Here is a 23,059-nt window from a genome sequence, read left to right as displayed (position 1 = left end):
CTTAAAGCAGGACTTCAAAGCAACAGTCCTATAAAACTATGTACAAGTGGACAAACCTTAACTTCTTGACTTTTATCTTTAAATTTCTCCTGCAAGTCATTGAATTCTTTCCTTAAGAACGCATTTTCTTCATCGCCTGCAATCTTCCGTTTTACAAGGTCATTTATTTCCTGTTTTAATACTGATTCTCTCTGTGGAAAAAAAAATTAAATTATTGGTAAGCTGGTATTTCTAAGAAAAAAAAATATTTTAAAAACTTTAGGTTTTGATTGCTAATGTTAAGATTATATAACTTTCATAATAATGTCTATCATCATAACCCTTACTTCCTGTGACATGCCCATGGATTTTCAACTAAAATGAGCAAGCATGGTGCCTATTTATTTAAGATGAAGAAAACATACAAACTGGACACTAGATGTTAAGCCATATTCAGAAAGCAAATTTTCAGAATTAGGTGTGTAACAGGAGAAAAACAAAATTTTACAAAATATTCAAATTAAGAGAAAATGCATATATAGCTAAAATAAGAATTTCTGGGTTTGTTTTGTTTTTTTTACCACTCCTGCCCTCCACCTAAGATAAGAATTTCTTACACTCTTATTTGAATGTCATTTGGAAGAAAACTTTTTAGAAATACAACTATGGTTTTGCTAGGGCATAAATAATTTTAAATAAAAAACAGCAAGTTTGTTTTGGTACTAAAAACATCTTACTCTGTAGAAAAATATATTCATAATACTGACTGCCATAATTTTTAACTGAATATTCTTCTCAGCTGCCAGAGATTCCCTAAATGACACCATTGGTGGATGTATCCATGACTCAATTCTTAGTTTCCCTCTTTTTACAGCTTATCATTGTGAAAATTTACACCCTCTCTTGGCTTCTATACTTATCTGTCTGAAAAACTATCTAATCTATAATCTAACCCTGTCTCCCAATCACCAATCTCCCATTTCTAACTTTCTATACAATATCTCCACAGTTGGATTGTATGCTGCTACCTCAAACTAGTACTCTAAAACCTATATCCATATCCTGATACTATCTCTTTCCTAAACTTCTTCAAATTAAACTTCTTCAACTTTTGTCAATCCATCCACTTTTTCAACGAATATATATTTTTTATCGTAAACTAGTTGATTGTACGTACATATCTGCGGGGTACAGAGTTGAATATCATTACCTGTGTGCAATATGTGATGCTCAGATCAGGATAATTAGTATATTGAACATTATACAATGTAATTGTTTTTCATGGGCCTTTAACAATTCAACTAATATTTATTGTGTACTATCTTACCTGACAGGCTTATTTGAAGCCTTCAAGTCAGACTCAATAGTGCCATCCGTCTGACAACCAAGAGGCAGACACATCAAGATAGAAACATTTTCTTTTGGAAGTAATATGTTCAGTAGAAACCGACCTTTATTCCATCTCTGATCTATCACTGATGTTGATCCCTAAATATAAATTTATTTTGTACTCCCATATTTACTCCTTATCAAACCCTCTCCAAAGGACTCGAGGATAAAGTGAAAATGATTCATAGATAGAATGAAAAGTGGGTTGAATTTAATAGTGAGGACATCTCCTATGTTCTAATTTTTTAAAGCTATAATGTTAACTGTTAACTTTTTATTTCTACTTAAAATACTTTAGACACTGAATATATACAAAAATAATCTGTGATAAGTGTGCAAAGAATAGAAAATAAAAGGGGTAGCCCTGTATCCACCACCACCCAGCTAAGAAACACAAATCTGCCATTATCTTTGAAGTCTCTTATCCTCTCCAGGGGTAACCACTATCCTGAAACTTTGGTTCATAACTTTCTCTTGCTTTTCTTTATAGTTTGAAGACATACATATCTGTGTTTAATATATTCTATGGTTTAGCTTATCTTTTAACTTAATGTAAATTAAATCATACTACACATATAAGGGTACGTCAAAAAGTTGATGGAAAAATAGAATTAAAAGATAATACGAATCTTTCCATGGACTTTTGAAGTATTCTCATATTCTGTGGCTTGCTATTTTTGCTCAATATATGCTCCTAAATCCATGTATATTGATGGATGTACTGCAGTTCAATTACTTTGGTGTACAGTATTATTCCATTATATAAAAACCATATATTTATCCATTTGTCAGTATATATTTCAGCTGTTTCCCACTTGAGAGAAAGGGGTATACAAAAAATGTTGCTATCAATACTCTTAAGCATGTCTACAGATATACATGAGCAAGAATTTCTCCCAAGTAGTATTTTCAAACTACAGATTGTAAACTAGTAATCAGTCATTAAATCACTTTAGTCATCACAATCAGAATTTTTAAAAAATGAATAGAATAGAAAATATCAAAGTGATATGCACATTCTTAGCAAAAAATGCCCATAAGACATTAAATTTATGAAACAAGCAGACACATTACATAAATTAAAATACTTCCTAAAATTTTTTTGTGTTTAATTTCAGATTTTTATTATATTTAAATATTATTAGATTCACATTTAATATAAGCATTGCTATATGTTTATTTTTATTATACACTGTAAGGACAACTAATATATGAAATTTTTATTTCATGTGTATATACTGGGTCATGAAATAAAATGTACATTTTCAGTTTGGGAATCATATTAATAAAAGTTTGAAAAACACTTCTCTAGATTATATATACTTAGAGGTGAAACTGCTAAGTCACAGGCTATAAGCACTTCAAGAATACCCATCACCCCACATTCCCACCAACACAACTCTCAGGCTTGGAAATTTTTCACAAACCCAGTAGGTATAAATGGCACCTCAATACAGTTTTTAATTTTCATTTCTTCTTTTAATTATTAGGCCATATCAAAATGTGTCTGATATCAATCAAACAGCATAAAAATGAATGCATAAAAATGGCGTATCTACAATTCAGTCTATTTTTCTACTGTTTTTCTACTTTCTACTCCATCTAAGTCTAATCCTCCTTCAAGAGTCAATTTCCACCTCCTCCATGAGAGCATCCCAAACTATCCTAGTTTGGAATTTTGTAATTCCTGCCATTTCTAAATTTCTTTATTGCCTTTATTATTTGACACATAACATACTGCCTAGGTCTTGCTAATTATCTCTCTATACACTCAAACTGTCTCCCAAACTAGATTAGTAAATGTTTATGGATGACACTGACACTGAATGATAAAGTCAATGATATGAACATTAAGACTTAATAAAATATCCATAGGCCTATCATTTGAAAGGAGAAATGACAAAACTTGAGCATCCCTTGTCTACTCTGGAGATTATTTAGACACTAGGAAAGACAGAACACTTACCAATTGACAAATTTTAGAAGGGTTTTCCCATTAAAGTGAGCTAAACTAACAGGCACTAATAATATGAACAACATCGATAATAAATCCTTCCATGACAATTATTTAACAATTTAAATTTTGGCATTTGAGTGAACTTAGTAATTCACAAGGACAAGCACAGACCTAACTTACAAATAAAAAAGCACAATGTGGGTCGGCTTTAGCTCAAGCGGTTACTTCCTCAAGCCAGACTTCAAAAAAAGCACAATGTGAGAAATTGGCTAACCAAAACTATCATAGTCTGATAACTAGTTTGACTAATTTGATATTATATTGTATAATCATTAAAGTAATAAGTTAGACAAAGGTGCACTCCCAATAGAAAAGGACTGATAAATTAAACTCTGAAAAATTTGTAAAAGTTTGTATAATTAAACATATTTTCCTAATAAAATATAGCCTCAATGATCTACTTTAAATGAAAGCACAAATATACACATATAGTTAAAGTTTATTTTAAAATTTAGGTGTATGAAACTATTGCAAAAACCTTTCTGGATAGAGTAGAATAATTCTTAATGGTCTGGCTTGAATTAACATTAAAAAAGCAAACAGAACTCAGAGAAACCACAATACATAAAGGGTGACATGAGAAAGTATGTCTGGAACAAATAATTTATTATGGATAAGCCATGAAATGAATAATTCAAATCATGGTCAAGAGAAGTCTATACAGTAAGAAGAGACTAACAGTGAGTATGAAGGAGGAAAAAAATGGGTAAAAGGAGGGCCAGCCCGTGGATCACTTGGGAGAGTGTGGTGCTGATAACACCAAGGCCGCGGGTTCAGATCCCTATATAGGGATGGCCGGTTAGCTCACTTGGGAGAGCAGGGTGCTGACAACACCAAGTCAAGGGTTAAGATCCCCTTACCAGTCATCTTAAAAAAAAAAAAAATGGGCAGAAGGGGTGGGAGCATAAGACCTAAAACTCTACAAGGAAATACCTGAGCATAGTTAATTTTTTTTTTATACTGACCTACTTTCAAAATGAACATGAAAGTTTTGATAAAAATCAAAGAAGCAATGAAGCCACACAATTAAACAATGCTAAATGGAGAAAGGGGAAGGAGTAAGAGAACTAATTGCAAGAACCAAAATTTATTTCTGAGCTTCCTAGAAAATAAGGGAGACAGGAAATTAAAGAGCAATCAGCATCTAATTAAATGTAATATACTAGGTTATCAGAAGTCATGTTATCTAATACAATACTAGAAGGGGAATTTATTACATGACTTATGTTATAACTAATAGTGATAAAGCTAACACACAGTCTTACCAAAAGAAGTTGTATGAAAATCCTTCACACTATTATCAATAAAATATAAGTTATAACATTAGATTACTCTTCTATGAAAGTTTTTCTGCAATCAGCTAAAAAAAAATAGCACTGCATGTGTGCCTAGTAATATGACTAAATACATTGTCATTCTGATTGTTACTTTATTCCACAGGCCATAAATCTTGAAAATTAAGAGCTATTTAATATTACTCAGTGGAACAACAAAAATTCAGTGGAGGGGATTCCAGTTTCCAGTACAACATGTAAGGAACTTGGAAGTCATCTCTCCAATTCGCACAAGAAAAAAGCTGAACAAACTGAAAATCAACAACTCTTCTTAGATCCATCAGAGAACAGAGATCATTGGACAAACCAATATGCTCAAAATTGAAGAGACAGATGACAGATACACAGAATAACAATTCACCAAAGCAGAATCCCAGAGGAGAAAACTCCACGGGAATCAATACCAGGGGAGGAAAACCCAGTCTGTAATTGATGAATTACTGGAGGATCAGTGTGGACAAGTTTGAGAGCTAAAAACTCCAAAAGAGCCAAATCTTAGGAGTGCCCCCCGACATTTTTACAGGTTGTACAGGAGCCCTGTCAGGTTGTCAGAGACAAGATCAGAGAAAAATCCCTTCCTGCTTCCAGCAAGAGGAAGGAGAAAGTAGCCATTTTTAAACAAACTCATAGTATTCTTTTCTTCTTAACAAAGTCTACACTCAAAGGAAACTATTTTACCAGTGCCCAGCCTAATGGGGTTTTACCAGAGCCTAAACAACCTGAGGAAGGAAAATACCCAACTCCAGCACCCTCTAGCTTTCTTATCTCTCCTAACTGGGCCAGAAAACAAAACAAAACTGAGAAGTACTTGTGAAGGTCAAAGTCTGGTGCACAAGCTCACTAAAAGACTGAGACCTAATCGTAACACTGTAGAATGCTTCCCCCCACTTCCCACTACACCTCATAACCACATCAATAGGGCTCCTGTATATTAAAAGAGTAATACAACTGAAAAAAATATGCATCTCAGAGAACATTTAAGAAGACTCCAGAGAAACTTAAATAAAAAACAAGGACACGAGAGAACAGTTTCACCTCTAACACGGAGAGCTATGACAAACAATAGACACAGACTAACCGCTAGCCAGATAAACATAAAACCACCCACGAAAGGATTATTTACCTCAGTTCTTTTTACCCATTGGTAAATTTTATGTGTCAATTTGGTAGGCAATGGTACTCATAGTACCCCTCTTTGATGAAATACCAGACTAGATGTTGTTGCAAAAGTATTTTTTAGTTGTGATTAACATTTAAATTAGTGAATTTTTAAGTAAAGCAGGTTTCCCTCCATAATGTGGGTTGGCCTCACCCAATCAGTTAAAGACCTTAAGAAAAAAACTTATGGTCCCCAGAGAAGGATGGAATTCTACCTTCAGACGGCCTTAGGATTTGTGCTGCGACATCAACTCTTCTCTTGGTCTCCACTTCACTGGTTTGCCCTGCAGAATTTGGACTTGCCAGCCCACAATTGCATGAGCCAATGACATAATAAATCAGTCAACCTCTCTCTCTCTCTTCTTCCCTAAACTGTCACATTTCTTCATTCCTTTCCATCACTTTGTCAGAATTCAGTGATCTCTTAAAATTTCATATAATATCCCCCTGTACTGCTTTCTAAAATTATTTAAAACTTCATGATTACTGAATTTAATGTCTTTTTCCAAAACTCCACCCTTTTTGTAGCACTTTTCATTGACCATTTTGCTTCTTAAAACTCCCCTTTCACAGTTTGTAAGATTTTGTTATTGTACATCTCTCTACTTCCCTTAACAATCTTTTTGTCTCTTTTATTAAAATTTGCCCTTCCCCTTACCCATCAATAACATTAGTAAATTATCTTGTTCTCAAAATTCTCACTGTTTAAAGTCTTCCCTCTAACTATAACATTAAATATCCATCTCAAGGTCAAAACTCCCTTGCAAGGGTCAGATCCATGCTTTCAAAAGTTTGCTAAAAATCTCTGAATGGAATTCCCAGCAATAACTAAAACAACAACTATTTAAAAAGAAGCTCAAAAATCTTACCCTCAAAACATATAAACATATAAACAAATAAAACATGTTTTATTTCCTGATAATAATCCTCTTTCTAATAATAATGTCACTGTTCTTCTGCTTTCTCCAGGCTGAAAACCTAACAGTCACCTTCAAATTACTGTCAAACTCCTATGCTTACATTTACATACATTTAATCCCTGCAAACCTAATAATCCATATCCACGCCAGTATTCTTAAACTATAAAATAACCTCCTAACAGATATTCCAGCATAACATTGGTCTTATCCCAGCATACATTCCTATATATTATTTCTGAAACAAACCATAAATTTCAACATTACCCAAACATATCCTACACTCTTATCTTCATGCATTTTGCCTAGTGTTCACCCTGGGCAAATCCTCTTACAATCCCTACCTATTAAAACCTGTTTGAAAACTTCAAGACCCCTTCACTGAATTTAATCTCTCCTTCATTTGAATCTCTGTAGCATTCTGTTTGTGACTCTCTCATGGAACATTCAACAATATTCAGTGAGCATCTGTTAGGAGGCAGGCAATGTAGTAAATATTAGGCGCTAAGCATACAAAGGTCAATAAGAGAGAAATAGTCCCACCCTCATAGAACCTATAAACTAGTGTAGGAGAATATGGTTATTTGCATTTTATTTTTAATCCCACCCTACAACTCAAAGAGTTGTAAAAAATCATTAAAGAACTGTAACTGAATTTTCCACAAAACCATCACAGGATAATGTATACATTTAATACAATATTTTGTTGAATCTAACTAAAAACATACCTTATAGAAAGTTATAACCATTACTGAACAAAAATGTACATGATTTAGGCTAAAAAAAAAATGTGGGGCCCTAAAAAATAAATAATTGCTCTGTGGGATATAAAATAGTAAATTAATGAAATAATCTCTATGTAGGGAAGAGGAAGAAGAAAGAGAATTTATCAAAGAAAAAAGAAAAATGCATTGTCACTTACAAAAGTCAACATTTCTTAATCATATGCTATATATAGTTATCAAGCAGGAAAACTCAAGAGCATTCACTAAAGCATTGCAAATTTAACACCAAAGGATATTAAAAAGAGTGCCAAAACCCATTCTCCTTCTCCATAGAATAGAATTGTAACAGAAGAAAAGACTGCTCAGCCTGGATCTACATTTTCCCAACCCCCTTGAATCTTGGGGTGGCCATATGACTAGTTTTTCCAAATGAACTGTGACTGCAAATACTGTTTGCCATATTGGGTCATAAGGTTGTATTTATTAGGCAGCTTAGCTTAGTCCAATTAATACACCGGGCACACAACAATATTTACCTATCTCAGAATGCATTTTGATATTATCTGATAGTCAGGTGGCAAATACAACTGTTTCTTTCCAGAACAAATGGACCGAAATGTTACTTTTAAAAACTTACCATTATAATACCAATTATGACATTTCTTATAAGGAAAACACAACTTTGGAGAAGGTATAAATCTCAAATTCATGTCATATTGGAATTTATACTCCATTTAAAAAAGAATTTATATGGATCTAAAGAATGAAAACATAATTGAACCTCTTATCTAAGTAAACTTTCACTTCTAGTCCTTTAATAAAACAACTTTATAATAACCAACCTTAAATCAAAGTTCTCATGACACTTTAATTGGTTAGGAAGGAAACAGATTCCAAAGTCACAAGAGCATAGTTGCCAAAAAGGTACCTCCATTTAACTCAGAATAATTATAGTTAATTTAGCCCATAATGAGCAATTGGCTGTAAAATTAATTTAAGTACTATATAATGATATCAGCCATTCTTACAATAAATTTCTTTCACTCATATTTTTAAAATGTTTATATCTTGAAAATGGTTCCTGGAAGCACTGGCCACACACTTTTTTGCAGTGATAATATAATGATTATATAATCACATGTAATTTTACATATATATAATTACATATATAATTATATTTAATTGTATAATTGACTGATTATAAGCAAAAGATAGAATTGTAGTAATTCAAAAATAGAATCATCCCAGTTATATTATTGATCTTTTCTAAAAATGAAACCATCTGAAAACTTAAAAAGTTTCAGAAGTGAATAACTGATAATAATATAAGGGTACTTCAAAAAGTTCATGGAAAGATTCATATAAACATTTAATTCTATTTTTCCACAAACTTTTTGAAGGACTCTTGTAAAAGACAAAATTCAACAAAACAATGAATAATAACTATACTACTATAAAACATTATCTAAGAGTTTTAATGCATAAACATAGTAGCTAGCATATCAATTCAGAAAACAAACAGGCTTACAAAGTATAATAATGAAGAATAATATGACTAGAGTGATTTTGAAAAAGTAATGCTTTAACATAATGACCCTGGTATTCTTAATAAATATTATTGTAAAAAATAATTTTAAATAATTTTAAAGATCTGCTACCTGAATCTGCTATAGTAATTTTTAATATTTTTTATCAAAACACCAACCTGTTCCAATTCTTGTATTTTAGTATCCTTGACTTGCAGAATTTCTAGAACTTTTCTGTCTTTAGCTTCAGATTTCTGTTTTTCTCTACAAACAAAAAATATATATATTAAGCTTACTAGTCATAATTGGTAGCTAATCCTTTAAATTTTGATATCTTGTTCATGAACATCACTTTAAAATATAGAAAATTAAATCATCTTGCGTTGACAGCCCTTTCAGAATTAATCAGAATCCATATGGCAAGTGACAGCAATTACAACTGCTCACAACTAAGACAACTTCATAGTAAAAGTACAGTTTAGTTTCCAGATTTAGATACATTATTTTAAAAATATGTAAAACATGGTGTAACCTTAATTGCAATAACCATGATGTCATCATTTCAAAATAATTAACAAGTAAATATGTTCTTGTTAATATAAGCATTTTATACACACAAGTATATTAAGGATAAAATACTACCATTTAAAAAATAAGATTCTCAAAAGAGAGAGCCAGAGATTTACTAATAATCAATATCCCATGTCTAGAATTTTTGCATTTCTGACAACTTCCTATACATTTCTAGCCTCTGAGAACACTATTAACTAAACTAAATGGTAACTGTATAAACATACAACCCATACTTCTTTGGGAAACAGAAAAATACAACACTTGTAAATAATGATTATCTTCTAAAAATAAACAAATATGGTTTTAACAAAGAAAAGGAGAGGAAGGTAAAGGAAGGAACAAAGGTCTGAAGAGACTAAATAATCAGGCTGACACTGGTCAATTCACACCATAAATGGAGGGATATTTATTAGAACACTGATAGACACTGATATATATATATATATTTTAAACTTTAAAAATAGGTAAAATAAATCGAAATCTGTGCCTAAATCACTCATGAATCATATAATGCACAGATAAGGAAGAAGGACAGAACCCTCACTTGAGAAAGAATGAAATGCAGCAAAGGGCCTTTAGAAAGCACAAATGGCTATCAGAAGGGACACCAAACAGAAGAGCATACCACTGGTTATAGAGATAAGTTCAGAAGGTATAATAGTTGATAAAAAATATTTAAATTAGATTTCCAATAAGTTAGCATAAATAAGTTCACACTTGAGGCTCCCTCTCTTCTCTAAATATATAGTACTAAGAGAAAAACAGAAAAAAATTAAAGAGAAATAGCTATTTCTCTAAAGACCACAGACTAAACAGAAATACAAAACTATGAACAGGGATGAAGCTATTTGCTGTCCTCCAGATTCAGAAGCAGACTAAGGCAGAAAAGAGCTTGTTTTCTGGGGATAATAGGGAATAAAAGTGCCTTGCTCAATATGTAGCACAGCCAGGCTCTGGGGTGGGCTTCTAATTCATGAAAGGAGGCTGTAAAAAGTTTCTGCCCACTCTTGCCTGGAACTTAAGGCTTATATTAAAGTCTAGAGGCCCCCTCCACCTGGAAGCAGGCAAAAGAGCATGCTCAAGGGTCCTAGGCAAGGAGCTGAAGGCAGTATCCTCCGCCCAAAAGCAGGCAACAGAGCAGGCTGAAAATACTACTTCTGCACAGGTGGCCCACCACAGCCACCGAAAAAGCAGCTCGACGCCACAGCAGCAGCCACAGCCACCATGCAGGCAGCCCACTGGATACTCAACTGCACTGACACAAGGAGAGTCACCAGCAGAGATCAGAAAAACTAGTTTGCTCTACTTTTTCTATTTTCTTAAGGTAGAAGTTTACATTACTGATTTGAGATTTTTCTTATTTTTAATATAGATGTCTACAATTGTAAATTTTCCTCTAAGCACTGCATGAGCCCTGCATCTTATAAATTTTGATATGTTGAGCCTTGATCTTTACTTCAAAGTACTCTCAAATTTCTCTATGATTTTTTTTACCCATTATTTAATTAGGAGAGTGTTAATTTCCACACATTTGTGAGTTTTTTGAATTTCCTTCTGTTACTGTTGTCAGGGAACATATTTTCTATGATCTTAGTCTTTAAAAAAATAAAAAATGAAAAATTTAAAACAGTTCATCGAAAGATGTCCATTATCTTTCAGTTTGACTTTTCCATGAACTTTTTGAAGTGCTCTTGTGTTTACATTCTGTTTTACTGATTTTTCATACTATTTATGTTGCTAAACTTAGATATTTAATTTCTGTTCTTGATTTTTTATTAAATGGACTTGTTGATTTGCTTAGAAATTAATGTGCCAAAAGTTTATTCATCTTTCTCTGTTGAAATTAAATTGATATCTGCATGTTTTTGGAAGACTTTAGAGAGCTACTTGAAAAAAGTGTAGAGATTATAAAATGAAATACGTAAACTTTAATTAATAAGTTTTACATCTCTAGCTTTTGTGAAAATTTGAAGCCCTACTTTCTACAGAGTATTTTGTTATTCATCTGTTACTTGGTTTATGTATTTGTTATTTGAACACAGAAATGTGCACATTGTAGATTTAAAAAAAAAAGTTTAGAAAGGCAATAGTTTATAGATATAGCACCCCAATCAGGAGTACAGCCAAAATAACCTGAGGCTGAGGCACTAAATATAGCAAATCCCCTGCGTTGCTGATGGCAAAGAGTCCCAAGCTACCAATATAACTTATTTCAGGAAGGGGAATTGGGGTGAGGTTGACAATTTAGTAGCAACCATAAAATTTCTAAAGAGAAAAGGCATTAGACAAGGAGGGGTGACAGGGAAAGAGGAGGAAGAGAGCAATAACAGCAACCGTCCCTTCTCAAGATGTAACCACAAACAAAAAATTCCAAAACACATGAACCCATACACACTGACATACTAGCTCAAAAATCAGAAGATGTAATCCCCTAGACAAACTGAAAATAACAGAACACACTAAAAAAGACTTCAAAATAAGTTAAGGGGCCTTAAAGACATAAAAGAATGGCTAATATTAAAAACAAAAACAAGAAATAAAATAAGAACAGGTGGATATAAAAAAATCTTTTAATCTTGAAAATAAAAATTATAATCACTGAATCAAAAAATAACTAAATGGTTTAAGCTCAAAAGTAGACACATAAAGAGAATGAGTAAAATGAAGGATAGTAATGAGGGATTCACCCAGGACAGTGCATGGAGAAATGATGAGATTACAATATGACAAAATAGTTGAGACTTGTAGGGTTCATGAGGAAACTCTAACACATGCCTAAAATGTCCCAGAAGTGGTAATGGTGTGATGAAAGATAAAGCAATATTTTTAGGAGGTAATTGCTGAGAATATTTTAGAATAGTGTCCTCAGATTGAAAGAGTACCTACCAGAATAAATAAAAAGAAAGCCACATCTAACACATTAATCCATCATTGATAACAATGAGTATTTTTTTTTTATTGACACATAATTTATTATATACTACAAATATGTAGTGTATTTATTGAGCACTTATATTATAGACATTGGCCTAGGGACTAGGGATGCTGCAGAAAACAAAATAAACCAAGTAGCTGCCTTCATGGAATCAACATTTTAGTATAGAAATAATGAAAATAAATGATGTATAAGTGAATACATAATGTATCAAATAGTTATAAGTATAGTAAGGACAATAAATTAACAAAGAAACAGAAGCCAAGTTCTGGAGAAGTTGGAAAATGTTGCTATTATAATTAACAAATGACTCTCCTTCAAGGTGATAGTAGAGCAGCAATCTATAGGAAGAAAGTGAGAATCATGAAGATCTCAGGGAAGAGTTTTCCAAGCCATAGCACTAATAGCAAATGCAAAGACACAGAGACAAGAGCAAAATTGGTATATTCAAAGAACTGCAAATAAGTTATATTTATAGTAAAGTGGACAAGGGAATGGTAGCTGAGGACAGAGAGGTCACTGGGGATAAAATAATATTTGACCTTCCAGGTCCTGTGAAATATGGATCTGACTCTCAGTGAAATGGGAAGGTAGAAGATAGTTTTGAACAGAGAAATAACATATTACAAATTAACATTTTAAGAGTATCATACTGGCTGGAGGTTGACGACAGAACTTAAGGGTCAAGGGTGAAGGCAAAAAGACCAGTTAGGAAGAAATTGCAATACGCCAAGTGAAAAATTAAGGTGAATTAGACAAGATAAGTAGGTACAGTGTGTTGAGATGTTGAGATGTGATAAAATTCTGTGTAATTTGAAGGTAGAGCTAACAGGATTTCTCGATGCATTAGATATGAGATGTAAAAGAAAGAAAAGTCAAGAATGTCTCCAAGGTTTTTGCCTGAACAACTGGAAGGATGGAGTAGACATTATCTGAGATATGGAGGAGGAGATTTCTGGACACTAGGATTTTAGACTTGGACATGTAAAGTTCAAGATGTCTAATTGACATCCAAGAGGCGTAGGCAGGTGGATAAACAAGTCTGAAATCAGTAAAGAAGTTAAGGCTGGAGATACAACTTTAGGAGTCATCCAAATATATTTAAAACCGTAAGAGTAAGTGGGATTACCTAGGGAGCAATTTTGGATAAAGAAGTCTGAGGATTGAGTCCTAGAGCACTCCAACATTTATAGGTTAGTACAAGGAGGGAAAAACAGCAAATGATAATAATGATAAGCCAGTGATGTAAGAGGAGAATCAAGAGAGAAGGCTGTGAATAAAGTATTTCTAGAAGAAAGGAACGATGGTCAGCTGTGTCAAATGCTATAAACACATTAAAGATAAGACTGAGAACTGACTGACAGATTTTGCAATATTTAAGGTGATCTTAACAAGAGTTGTTTTAGGAAGATGGCACATATGAAAGCTAATTAGAGTGAGTTCAACACAGAAAGGAAAACAAATGGAGATAGTAAAAACTACTCTTCAGAGGAATTTTGCTATTAAAAGGAGTCGTGAAATGGAACAGCAGTTCAGGGAAAGTATGAAATTAAAACAGGTTTTTTTGTTTTGTTTTGTTTCTTTAAAGATGGGAAATAAATAGCATGTGTGTATGCTAACAAGAATGATCCAGGACAGTGAAGGATAGTGATGATGTAGGAGAGAGAAGAAAGAACTGCAGAGTGACATCCTTGAGCCCTTGAGGTTTTAGTGTACACATAGTAAGTTTGGCCTTAGATGGGAGTATAAACAGTTCTTCCAAGAAATAAAAAGAGAATATGAGTACAGATTTATATATGTTGGTAGATGTGGTTATGGGAAGGAGTAAAAGCTCTCTTTTAAGAGTTCCTATTTTCTCAGCAGTGTAGGAAGCAAGGATATCCATCAGCTGAAAGTAAGAATGGGAAAACAAACATTGGAAGTTGAGAAGAGAGGAACCATAAAATATTCTAGGATACTGGGATGGTAAGTGGGCCTGAAAAAAGCAGGTTGGCTACCAGGCAGTACTAAGGACCACTTGAAGTCAGTGGTCATAAGTTTATGTGAGACCAGTGTCATCATGGATTGGGGTTTTTCTCCAGTCGTGTTTAGCCATGTGGATGTAGGCACACAGTAGTAGCTGGTATAAACCATGTGGAAAAATTTGCAAACATATGGATTATGACTACTTTTTTTTTTTTTTTACTATTTGCACTTTATCCTACTTTATTATTTTGCTATTTTCTATTCACCATGCATTAATAGTACATTTAATGCATAATCACAATCCACTGTCTTCAACTGGGCTTTCTTTTCATTTGTGTTTCTTTTATTAACAGTGAAATTTTACACCTTTCAGAAATTGATGCCCCTTTTTATTTTCTGTTTTGCCATTGCCTATTAATCTACCTACCATCTTATATTTTAGTGTTTTTTATTGATTTACAAAACTATTTTATGTTAATAATATATAACCTTTACCTATCATTAGTCACTAATATATAATCTCAAATTATCACCTGAATCTTTATCTTACAATTATAAAATTATCAATATTGCAAAAGAGCACTAAATCTATTGGAGATATAGACAACCCTCAACTTAATGATGGTTCGGTTTACAATTTTTCAACTTTATGATGGTGCTAAAGCAATAAGCATTCAGTAGAAACCATACTTTGAATTAAAGATTTTGATCTTTTCCTGGGCTACAACACGCTGTACGATGTTCTCTTATGATGCTGGGCCACGGTAGAAACCGCAGCTCTCAGCCACACAGTCATGAGGGTAAACAACCAATACTTGGTATCTTCCTAAAGAACACTGTGCCTGCTAAACCATCAAGTGTCAATGCCCCAGTGCCTTCTACCAGCTATTCTTGAGCATCATTAAAAGAGAGAGAAATTAATGATGCTGTCGCTTTAGCATACCTACCATTCAACAATTAATTTTAGTTCAATGCTTCAAACATTCTTCAGGCCTTGTGTGCTTTCAGTTGTGTACGTTAATGGTGAGTATCCATGCAACCATTCTGTTTTTCATGTTCAGTACGGTATTTGATAAATTACATGAGATATTCAACACTTCATTATAAAATAGGTTTTGTGTTAGATAATTTTGCCCAACTGTAGGGTAATATAACTGTTCAAGCACATTTAATGTAGGCTAGGGAAGCTATGATGTTCAGTTGGTTAGGTGTATCAAATGCATTTTCAACTTAATGATATTTTCAATTTATGAAGGGTTTATTAGGATGTAACCCCAACCTAAATTGAGGAGCATCCATAAAAATGACCAAATCCCAAAAGGGAGAGTTTACCCAGGGACAAAGACCCAGGTCAAGAAAGCCAAAGCATTAATTCCAGTCAGAAATTCCCTCTGTAAGTTCCTTTCTGGATATACCATGAATCTATTGTTAACTTTCCAGAAATTACTTTAATTCACAGGATTAGAGTCTTTCTAATCCACTCTTCTGCAATAAGCATAAGATCCCCACTATTGTCAAAATAAATTCTGGTGGTCCTTCTAAATAAGATAAGAATAAAACTAGACTATATGCCAGAAAACCCAAACAAGAGCATTATTCCAGCTTGCAAATGATCTTTATACCAAAGTGATTATCTCCTGTGACACAAGGATGTACGTAAGCTCACTCACAGTCAGGAGAACAGTGATTCTCAAAGTGTAGGCTGCCAGGGCAGTAGCACCAGCATCACCTAGGTTAGAAATGCAAGTTATTCAGCTTACTCCAGATGCACTGAATCAAAAACTCTGAGAGTGGGAGCCCAGCAATATGTGTTTAACAAGATGCTATGGACTAAATGTTTGTGTTCCCCAAAATTCATATGTTGAAGTCCTAATCCCCAATGTGATGTTATTTGGAGGGTAATTAGGACATGAGGGCAGAGCCCTCATGAGAGGGATTAGCACTCTTATGAGAAGAGACACTAGAGAGGTGATCTTTCTCTCTGCCATTTGAGGACACTGCAAGAAGTCAGCCATCTGCAAGAGAGTGCTCACCAGGAACCAAACCAGCCAACACCTTAATTTTGAACTTTCCAGCCTCCAGAACTGTAAGAAATAAGTGTTTGTTGTTTAGGTCACACAGTCTATGGTATTCTGTTATAGCAACCAGAACCAACAGAGACACAAGGCCTCAAGATCCTGATGCACACTTAAAGACTGAGAGTCACTGAAATAACAATAACTGACACGCTTCCCAATATATTAATATGAGTGATATAATACTACAAATAAATTTAAAACATCATATAGAATATAAACTTCAAATATATACCTCATATACATTTTGTAACCAAAAAACTCCCAAACTGACTACTACGTTATAATTTTGAAATTGAAAAAAATATCAGTTCTAAATCTATATGGAGATTTGTCCAGCAGCTCCTCCTGGTGGTATGGGATATCTAATATTTTCATAACAAGAAAATGCTCCCAGGAGAAAACAGTGCTACAACATGAATGAAGTATTTTTTACTAAGAGAAAGAAGATGAAATAAAGTTGCTCCAAGTTTAAAACATCACCAGCCTATCTGGTCAATTCAATTCAAACATATTCTATGTATTTTCAAACTATAACAAAGGTTTCTTTAAAAAAAAAAAGACATTGTCAAGAAGTTGATGATGATCAATGACTGAGGAAAACTCCTGTTTAGCTAATTAGAACCACTGATGTGCAATAATGATGTGAGCTAAGAATATTTGCAGACTTCTTTCGGATGAAAAATGAAGTGAAGAGAGGCTGTCAAATTTGCCCAAGTTTAAAGCTCCAATCACTTTTCGCAAGAGCACTACCCATTTAAACATTTATCATGGCTATACTTAGCCACATGATTTACCACGCTAACTTTTTGCCATTTTTCTAAATTCAAAAATCTGAGAAATTATTTTAATCATTAGGAAACACAATTTTATTGCGTTATAGACTATGCCATATATTATACAATATGACGGGATCATATTTTCTGGGTTTGAGCCCATTTTTAATGAGATGTCAAAATGAAAAATTAGAGTCTAAAAGAAACATTTAACTATAAATGAGATAATACAATTGGTCTGAATTAGAAAACAAAGAAAATTAAAAAGCAAAACTTACTGAAGTTTATTATTCTTAATTAACAGATATTTAACAATAATGCACAAAATAAAGCTAGCTGGACTAATGTTTTCTTTCATTTGAGTACAATATCTATTAAAATGCAATTTTATATGTTTGAATGGCTTTCAATTTAAACACATTCCCAATTTCTAGTAAACATTTAGATTCTAAAACAGTAAGACTGATAAAAATGGAAGTTTAGGGAAATGAGAAGAATACCATCACCAAATTATTTATCCTTTTATTCATGAACTATAACTATTTGCCTACTTTGCATATACATAATGAATTACTAGAATGGTATCTATGAATAACACACTAACAAAACTTGAAATAAAAGTTTACAAAAATATTTTACATACACATTTTTCTCTACGGGAAAAACAACTATTAAAAAAAAAACGACCTCTAACATTCTGAATAAAAATAATTCAGCATATCCTAATCCATACAAAAACTTTGGTATAAAATATTTTAAAGGTTCAAGTATACTTAGCATATTTATTTTGCTTTTATACAGAACTTAGTTTTTATTAGACAATTTAAGATTTAGAACTATTACATTTCACTTTTAATATAAAATAAATATTTAAACTATATCTGAAAAGCCAAAACTTGTCCTGGAGGAGTCAGCCTCACATGAAAAATGACTGATTTTTTTCCCCCTGTTTAATCAGGTAGGTCCAAACTAGAATACAGAATAGAATCAGGCTAAAACTTAGGAATCTGAATCTGTAAATTATGGCATACTGTCAAACTCTTTAAACAAAGAAGCAATAATTTAAAAGACTGTAACTGCTTAGATTTAACATATTACTAAATAATATCAGATACACTTTATATCAAATACTCTTATTCATTCAACACCATTTCTAAACACACAAAGTTGAAACTCACAACAAAACCATTTCTGTTTTACAGTTAGAAATTAAATGACTATTCCCTGATTCTCCTATATTTCTTCTCTTTAACTATGTGTCCAGATATTTCTTCATTTTCTCAACATTTATTATGTAAAACATTCATTAAAAAGTTGGAAAAGATTGTACATTATAGGCCTTTAATAATTATGCAAATATTTTTCACCCAGAATCTAGAAGTCTCTTACAGTGTTCAAAAAAATCAGCACTTCAGAACAGACTGTTTCAACATCTGCACATCACCAGGGTTGCCCCCAAGGATTTTTAAATGATGCCTGCCTGTGCTGAATAAAGTGCTAACTTGCACCTTGCATTTCAAACTGTGTCCTGAGCAGCCATCCAGTTGGTACAACACCAGCTGAATTCCCACAGGCCACTGTTCACTCAAGCTTGACTGCAATTATCATGTCAATATTTTGTGCTCCAATATGCAGATATGCACACATGCAAGCTGCAAATACTTTCTTCTCCACAGAATGTTGACTTATGTTCAATTTGGAGGGAATTTTTAATGAAACCAGAAATAAGCATTCATCACATCAAGACGATCACAATTATTTTAGCTTAAAAACAAAAGTTATGTTTCTGCATTCCCTTCTGCCATGTACATAAAGGCTAGATTTTTAAAGTAACTATGTTTCACTATATTCTCACAACTCTTTAATTTAAAGGTCTTTATAAAAGTTAAAGGACTATTTGTCCAGCTTCTTGCACCTATCGTAAAAGTTCAAATATATCAAATATGTTCCTTTACATTTTATTGCATGTTCTCTCACCTCGAACACTAGAGTGGTTCCAATTAAACACCTTTCTGTTAGTTCCCATGACCATCTATCTATATCTCTGCGTAAGTATTCATGGTTAGTGCAACAGGAAAAGTGCTCAGCAAAAATGTATTTATGCCCTGGGTGGAACTGCCTAGCAGCACTGCTGCCAGATGGCAGAATTCAGCTACACTTCTGGGGTCTCCAACCAGCCATGCTACCATGTTCCAAAATGCAACCCCTTTGCAGGCTGTGTGGGCTTAAAATACACATTAGTGTACAACCATATAGAAGCTGTACAACCCATGTGTTTAGGAGTGGAATGGAACAGGAGAGGGGTTTTCTCAGTGGTAAGAGTATATAATATAACCTTATAGCAACAGTCTGCTTATTAAGCACCTAAACTTTAACTCTAAACATAAATATAAGATAATCTCTCACCTTCTATGAGGTTAAATCTCTAGACACAAGTATCTCAAGGATATAATACGTATATCCTAAATAAATATACCAGTAACTAAAAATCATCTTGCCTATTTTATTCCCTTTTGTGCTTCCTATTTTCCAGGAATGAGTTTTCATTTTTAGACCAAAGGAGGAGGAGGAAGAAAACTAAAAATAGGACAGTGAGTACAAGAAAAAAAGCATTGAGAAGCTTACCCAAAAGTACAGAATATTAAAAAGAAAGCAAACCATATCTTCAAGATTTATACAAAGATGCAGTGTTTAGAAGTAAAAACAAAAAATTATGCAATTTCTGTATATGCTTCATTTGAAATATGTATATATGAAAAATAAAAAGTATTATCATTGATAGACCCTGAATGTCTTCAATTTGAGGTTTAGATATTTCTGAATTTGCATTTTCAAATTCAAGTACAATATACCTTATTTTTAGGGTTAGTAAATCGTCAATATGATGTATAATAATAACATCAAAAAAAGCTGAGAGTTATTATTGGAAGCCTATTCTATAGAAGATACTAACTGACTTTTCTCAAGACTCTGCATAAACAAACTTCTGATTCCACCATTCATTAGCTCTGTGAGCCTGGACAAATTACTTAACTTCCTTGTGCTTCAGTTCCTTCATCTGTAAAATGAGAATTAATAGTAGGGCCTCCCTCACAAGGCTATTGTAAGAATTCAGTAAACACTAAGAACTGTGTATGCCCACAATAAACACTAAATATAAGCTATGAACATTATGGTTGTCCTATGATGTATTAAACTATGACACATGGAATTGCAAATGTATCCTTATAATACTACATAAGAATATTTTCCCACAAAGTTCAGTATATACACTTCCTTGTAAAGTCCATCATCAAAAAAACTGTTTTGAGTCACAGTACAGTTTAGTACAGCTCAGTAGGCAGATATCTTCAAGAATTAACCAGCAACTTCCTTAATTCATTACAAGTCAATAACTGACACTATGAAATCCAATAACAGCACAGACAGTTTCAAATTATTTACTGTTATATAACCTCACAATAAAATTCATTTTTTCTTTTCTTTTTATTCATACCAACTTGTACAGTAATATCTTCCTTCATTTTTATACCATTTAATATCATGTTTCAATATTTTATTCACTCACTATTTCTCTTTGTATTTCAGATTATTTGTAAACATGTTACAAACAAATTTGTTCAATAATTTCTCCATGAAGCCTCTGCTGTAAGCACTTTCCATCAAGAAAAATGTCATGTATTCTTTCTTTATTTTGCCATTACTAAATCAGTTTCTTAAGAAACTCTGCTGATCAAAAAGGATTCTGTATTTGAAATAAAGAAATTAGTTAGGACGTTAATCATGCAGGAACTCTATATAAGACAGTGATGAACATTAGAAGAGCGTAAGTTAATCCCATAGTACACACAGTGTGGGCCAATTCTCCCAGGGGTGCTTTAGCAAACACAAAAAGGCACTGTGGGATATTCTGAATGTTTGAGGGATACACAGCAATACTTCACATCTGTTGGACACTGCACAGAAAACCAACTAGAGGAAGTTCAGGGTTTCAATGTTAGATCGTACTACATTCCTTTCATGTCATCATTTTTATGAAGCTGGGTTTTTAAAAATTGCTGCAATAAAAAGCAAGCAAAGAGTAAAAAAGCAATGTGAAACAGGAAATGAGGGTGGCAGTGTCCAATCTGATTATAAGGTCTGAGAAGTTGTCCAGAAACCAACAGTCTCACACATCCTATTATTAAAAATCATGGTTATTTAAGTGTAAGGTAAAAATATTTTTTCTTTTGATGTATGCATATATTTGTAATGGCCACTAAGTTGTTAGGGCATAAATACTTAATCAATGGAACTTTTAGGTATTTCTCTTTGCCTTGGGGCACCAGGAAAAAATTACTGAGATACTAGGGGCATTATGAACTGAGAACATTTGGGAATCCCTGTGTGAATCTTTAAAGAAAACAGATCCATTATTTAAATGACTAAGAATTATAGTATGTGAATAATTATTAATTGCAACATTTACAGTAACAGAGAGCTTTACTAAAAAGTCTCTCAACTCCCTGGTAGTTCTTAATTGCTATAATTACAACTTCACTCAGTCTCACTCAACTTTCATCTCACACGTCTTCCTACACCATCCTCAGCATTTCACCAGACTCATATTTCCTCTTCAAGCCTAGAATTGAAAGGGTGTGAGAATATAACAACTCAGGTAAAGTAAATCACATACTCTCAGGGTTAAATAGAGATGTTCTGGCATAAATTTTCAACCACAAAGAATTTTCTGGTATAAACATTACTACCTTTATCAGTCAATCAACTTCATTATGAGATGGCTATTTGAAACAATATAACAAAAGAACTTGTTGAATTTTTTACACCTGGTAATTTAATAAAAAATTTTAATTGCCATGTGAATAAAACTAAATTCACAAGTTAAATAAAAACTCCTTTCTTGGTATAACTACAATTTAATATTTAGTTACTATCTGTTCACAATGCATTATATGTATTAAGTTGTCTGAAAGTTCTGGGACACTTCTCAGCATACAAAGTTGAATTAACTTTCACTTCCAGCCATAAGGCAGTAATAGGGACCAGATTTACTCTGCTGCCTTAAACAACTTCAAAACTGTACAAATATACAAAATGTTTTCAAACACTGGACAACAGGTAGTAAAGGACTGAGATCCCTGAAGAAAGGTAAGTAACTAATGAGGTAAACTCTATGATTGCCCCAGCTTAACACCTAGAGGCAATTCCCAAGCTCAATCAAAGGAAGGAAAGACCCAAACAGAGCTCAGGGTCTCATTCAGTTGAGTAGAAATAGACCAGAGTTGAGGAAGGCAAAGGCAGCTAGAATTTGTAAGGCAAAGTACTGAAGAAAGGAGCTGGACTGAGAAAGTGCTCTAGAGGCTTCCAAAGAACATCCCTTTGTTTGAGTGAGTATTGATCAAAAAAAGTACTCCAGGGAAGAGCGAGGGCCATTGGAAAGCAACAGACGGAACAATTCCTAGAGGTCACAGAAGGCTGAAAATAGTACATCTTCCCATCAGTTAGAGTGGAAAGACCTCGTAATATTCAGGGCATAAAGCAGAGTCCACAGAACGTTCATGCCTTAATAGTGGGATTAAGTTCACCCTAGACTAGAAGAAAAGCTGCTCTATACTTACCCTGACAAAGCTTCAAACTAAGCCTCAGAAAGATCAAACTGATTTGCAAATAACTTAACTGCAAACAAATCC

At 33.2% G+C, this 23,059-nt stretch overlaps 1 protein-coding gene across 1 annotated transcript in view; it reads right to left on the bottom strand.

Moving 5' to 3' along the window:
• Nucleotides 1-23,059, bottom strand: part of CNTLN (centlein) — a 289,401-nt gene that overhangs the window by 232,625 nt on the left and 33,717 nt on the right. Inside the window, exons 3-4 of the mRNA XM_063081076.1 lie at nt 9,225-9,309; nt 58-191 (exon numbers count right to left, since the gene is read on the bottom strand). Coding sequence (XP_062937146.1) covers nt 58-191; nt 9,225-9,309 — 219 coding nt within the window. The remainder of the gene's footprint in view (nt 1-57; nt 192-9,224; nt 9,310-23,059) is intronic.

Source organism: Cynocephalus volans, chromosome 16 (assembly GCF_027409185.1).
Source record: "Cynocephalus volans isolate mCynVol1 chromosome 16, mCynVol1.pri, whole genome shotgun sequence".
NCBI lineage: Eukaryota > Metazoa > Chordata > Mammalia > Dermoptera > Cynocephalidae > Cynocephalus > Cynocephalus volans.
Note: the sequence above shows the minus strand (reverse complement) of the source record. Positions and strands in the feature narration are given on the sequence as shown.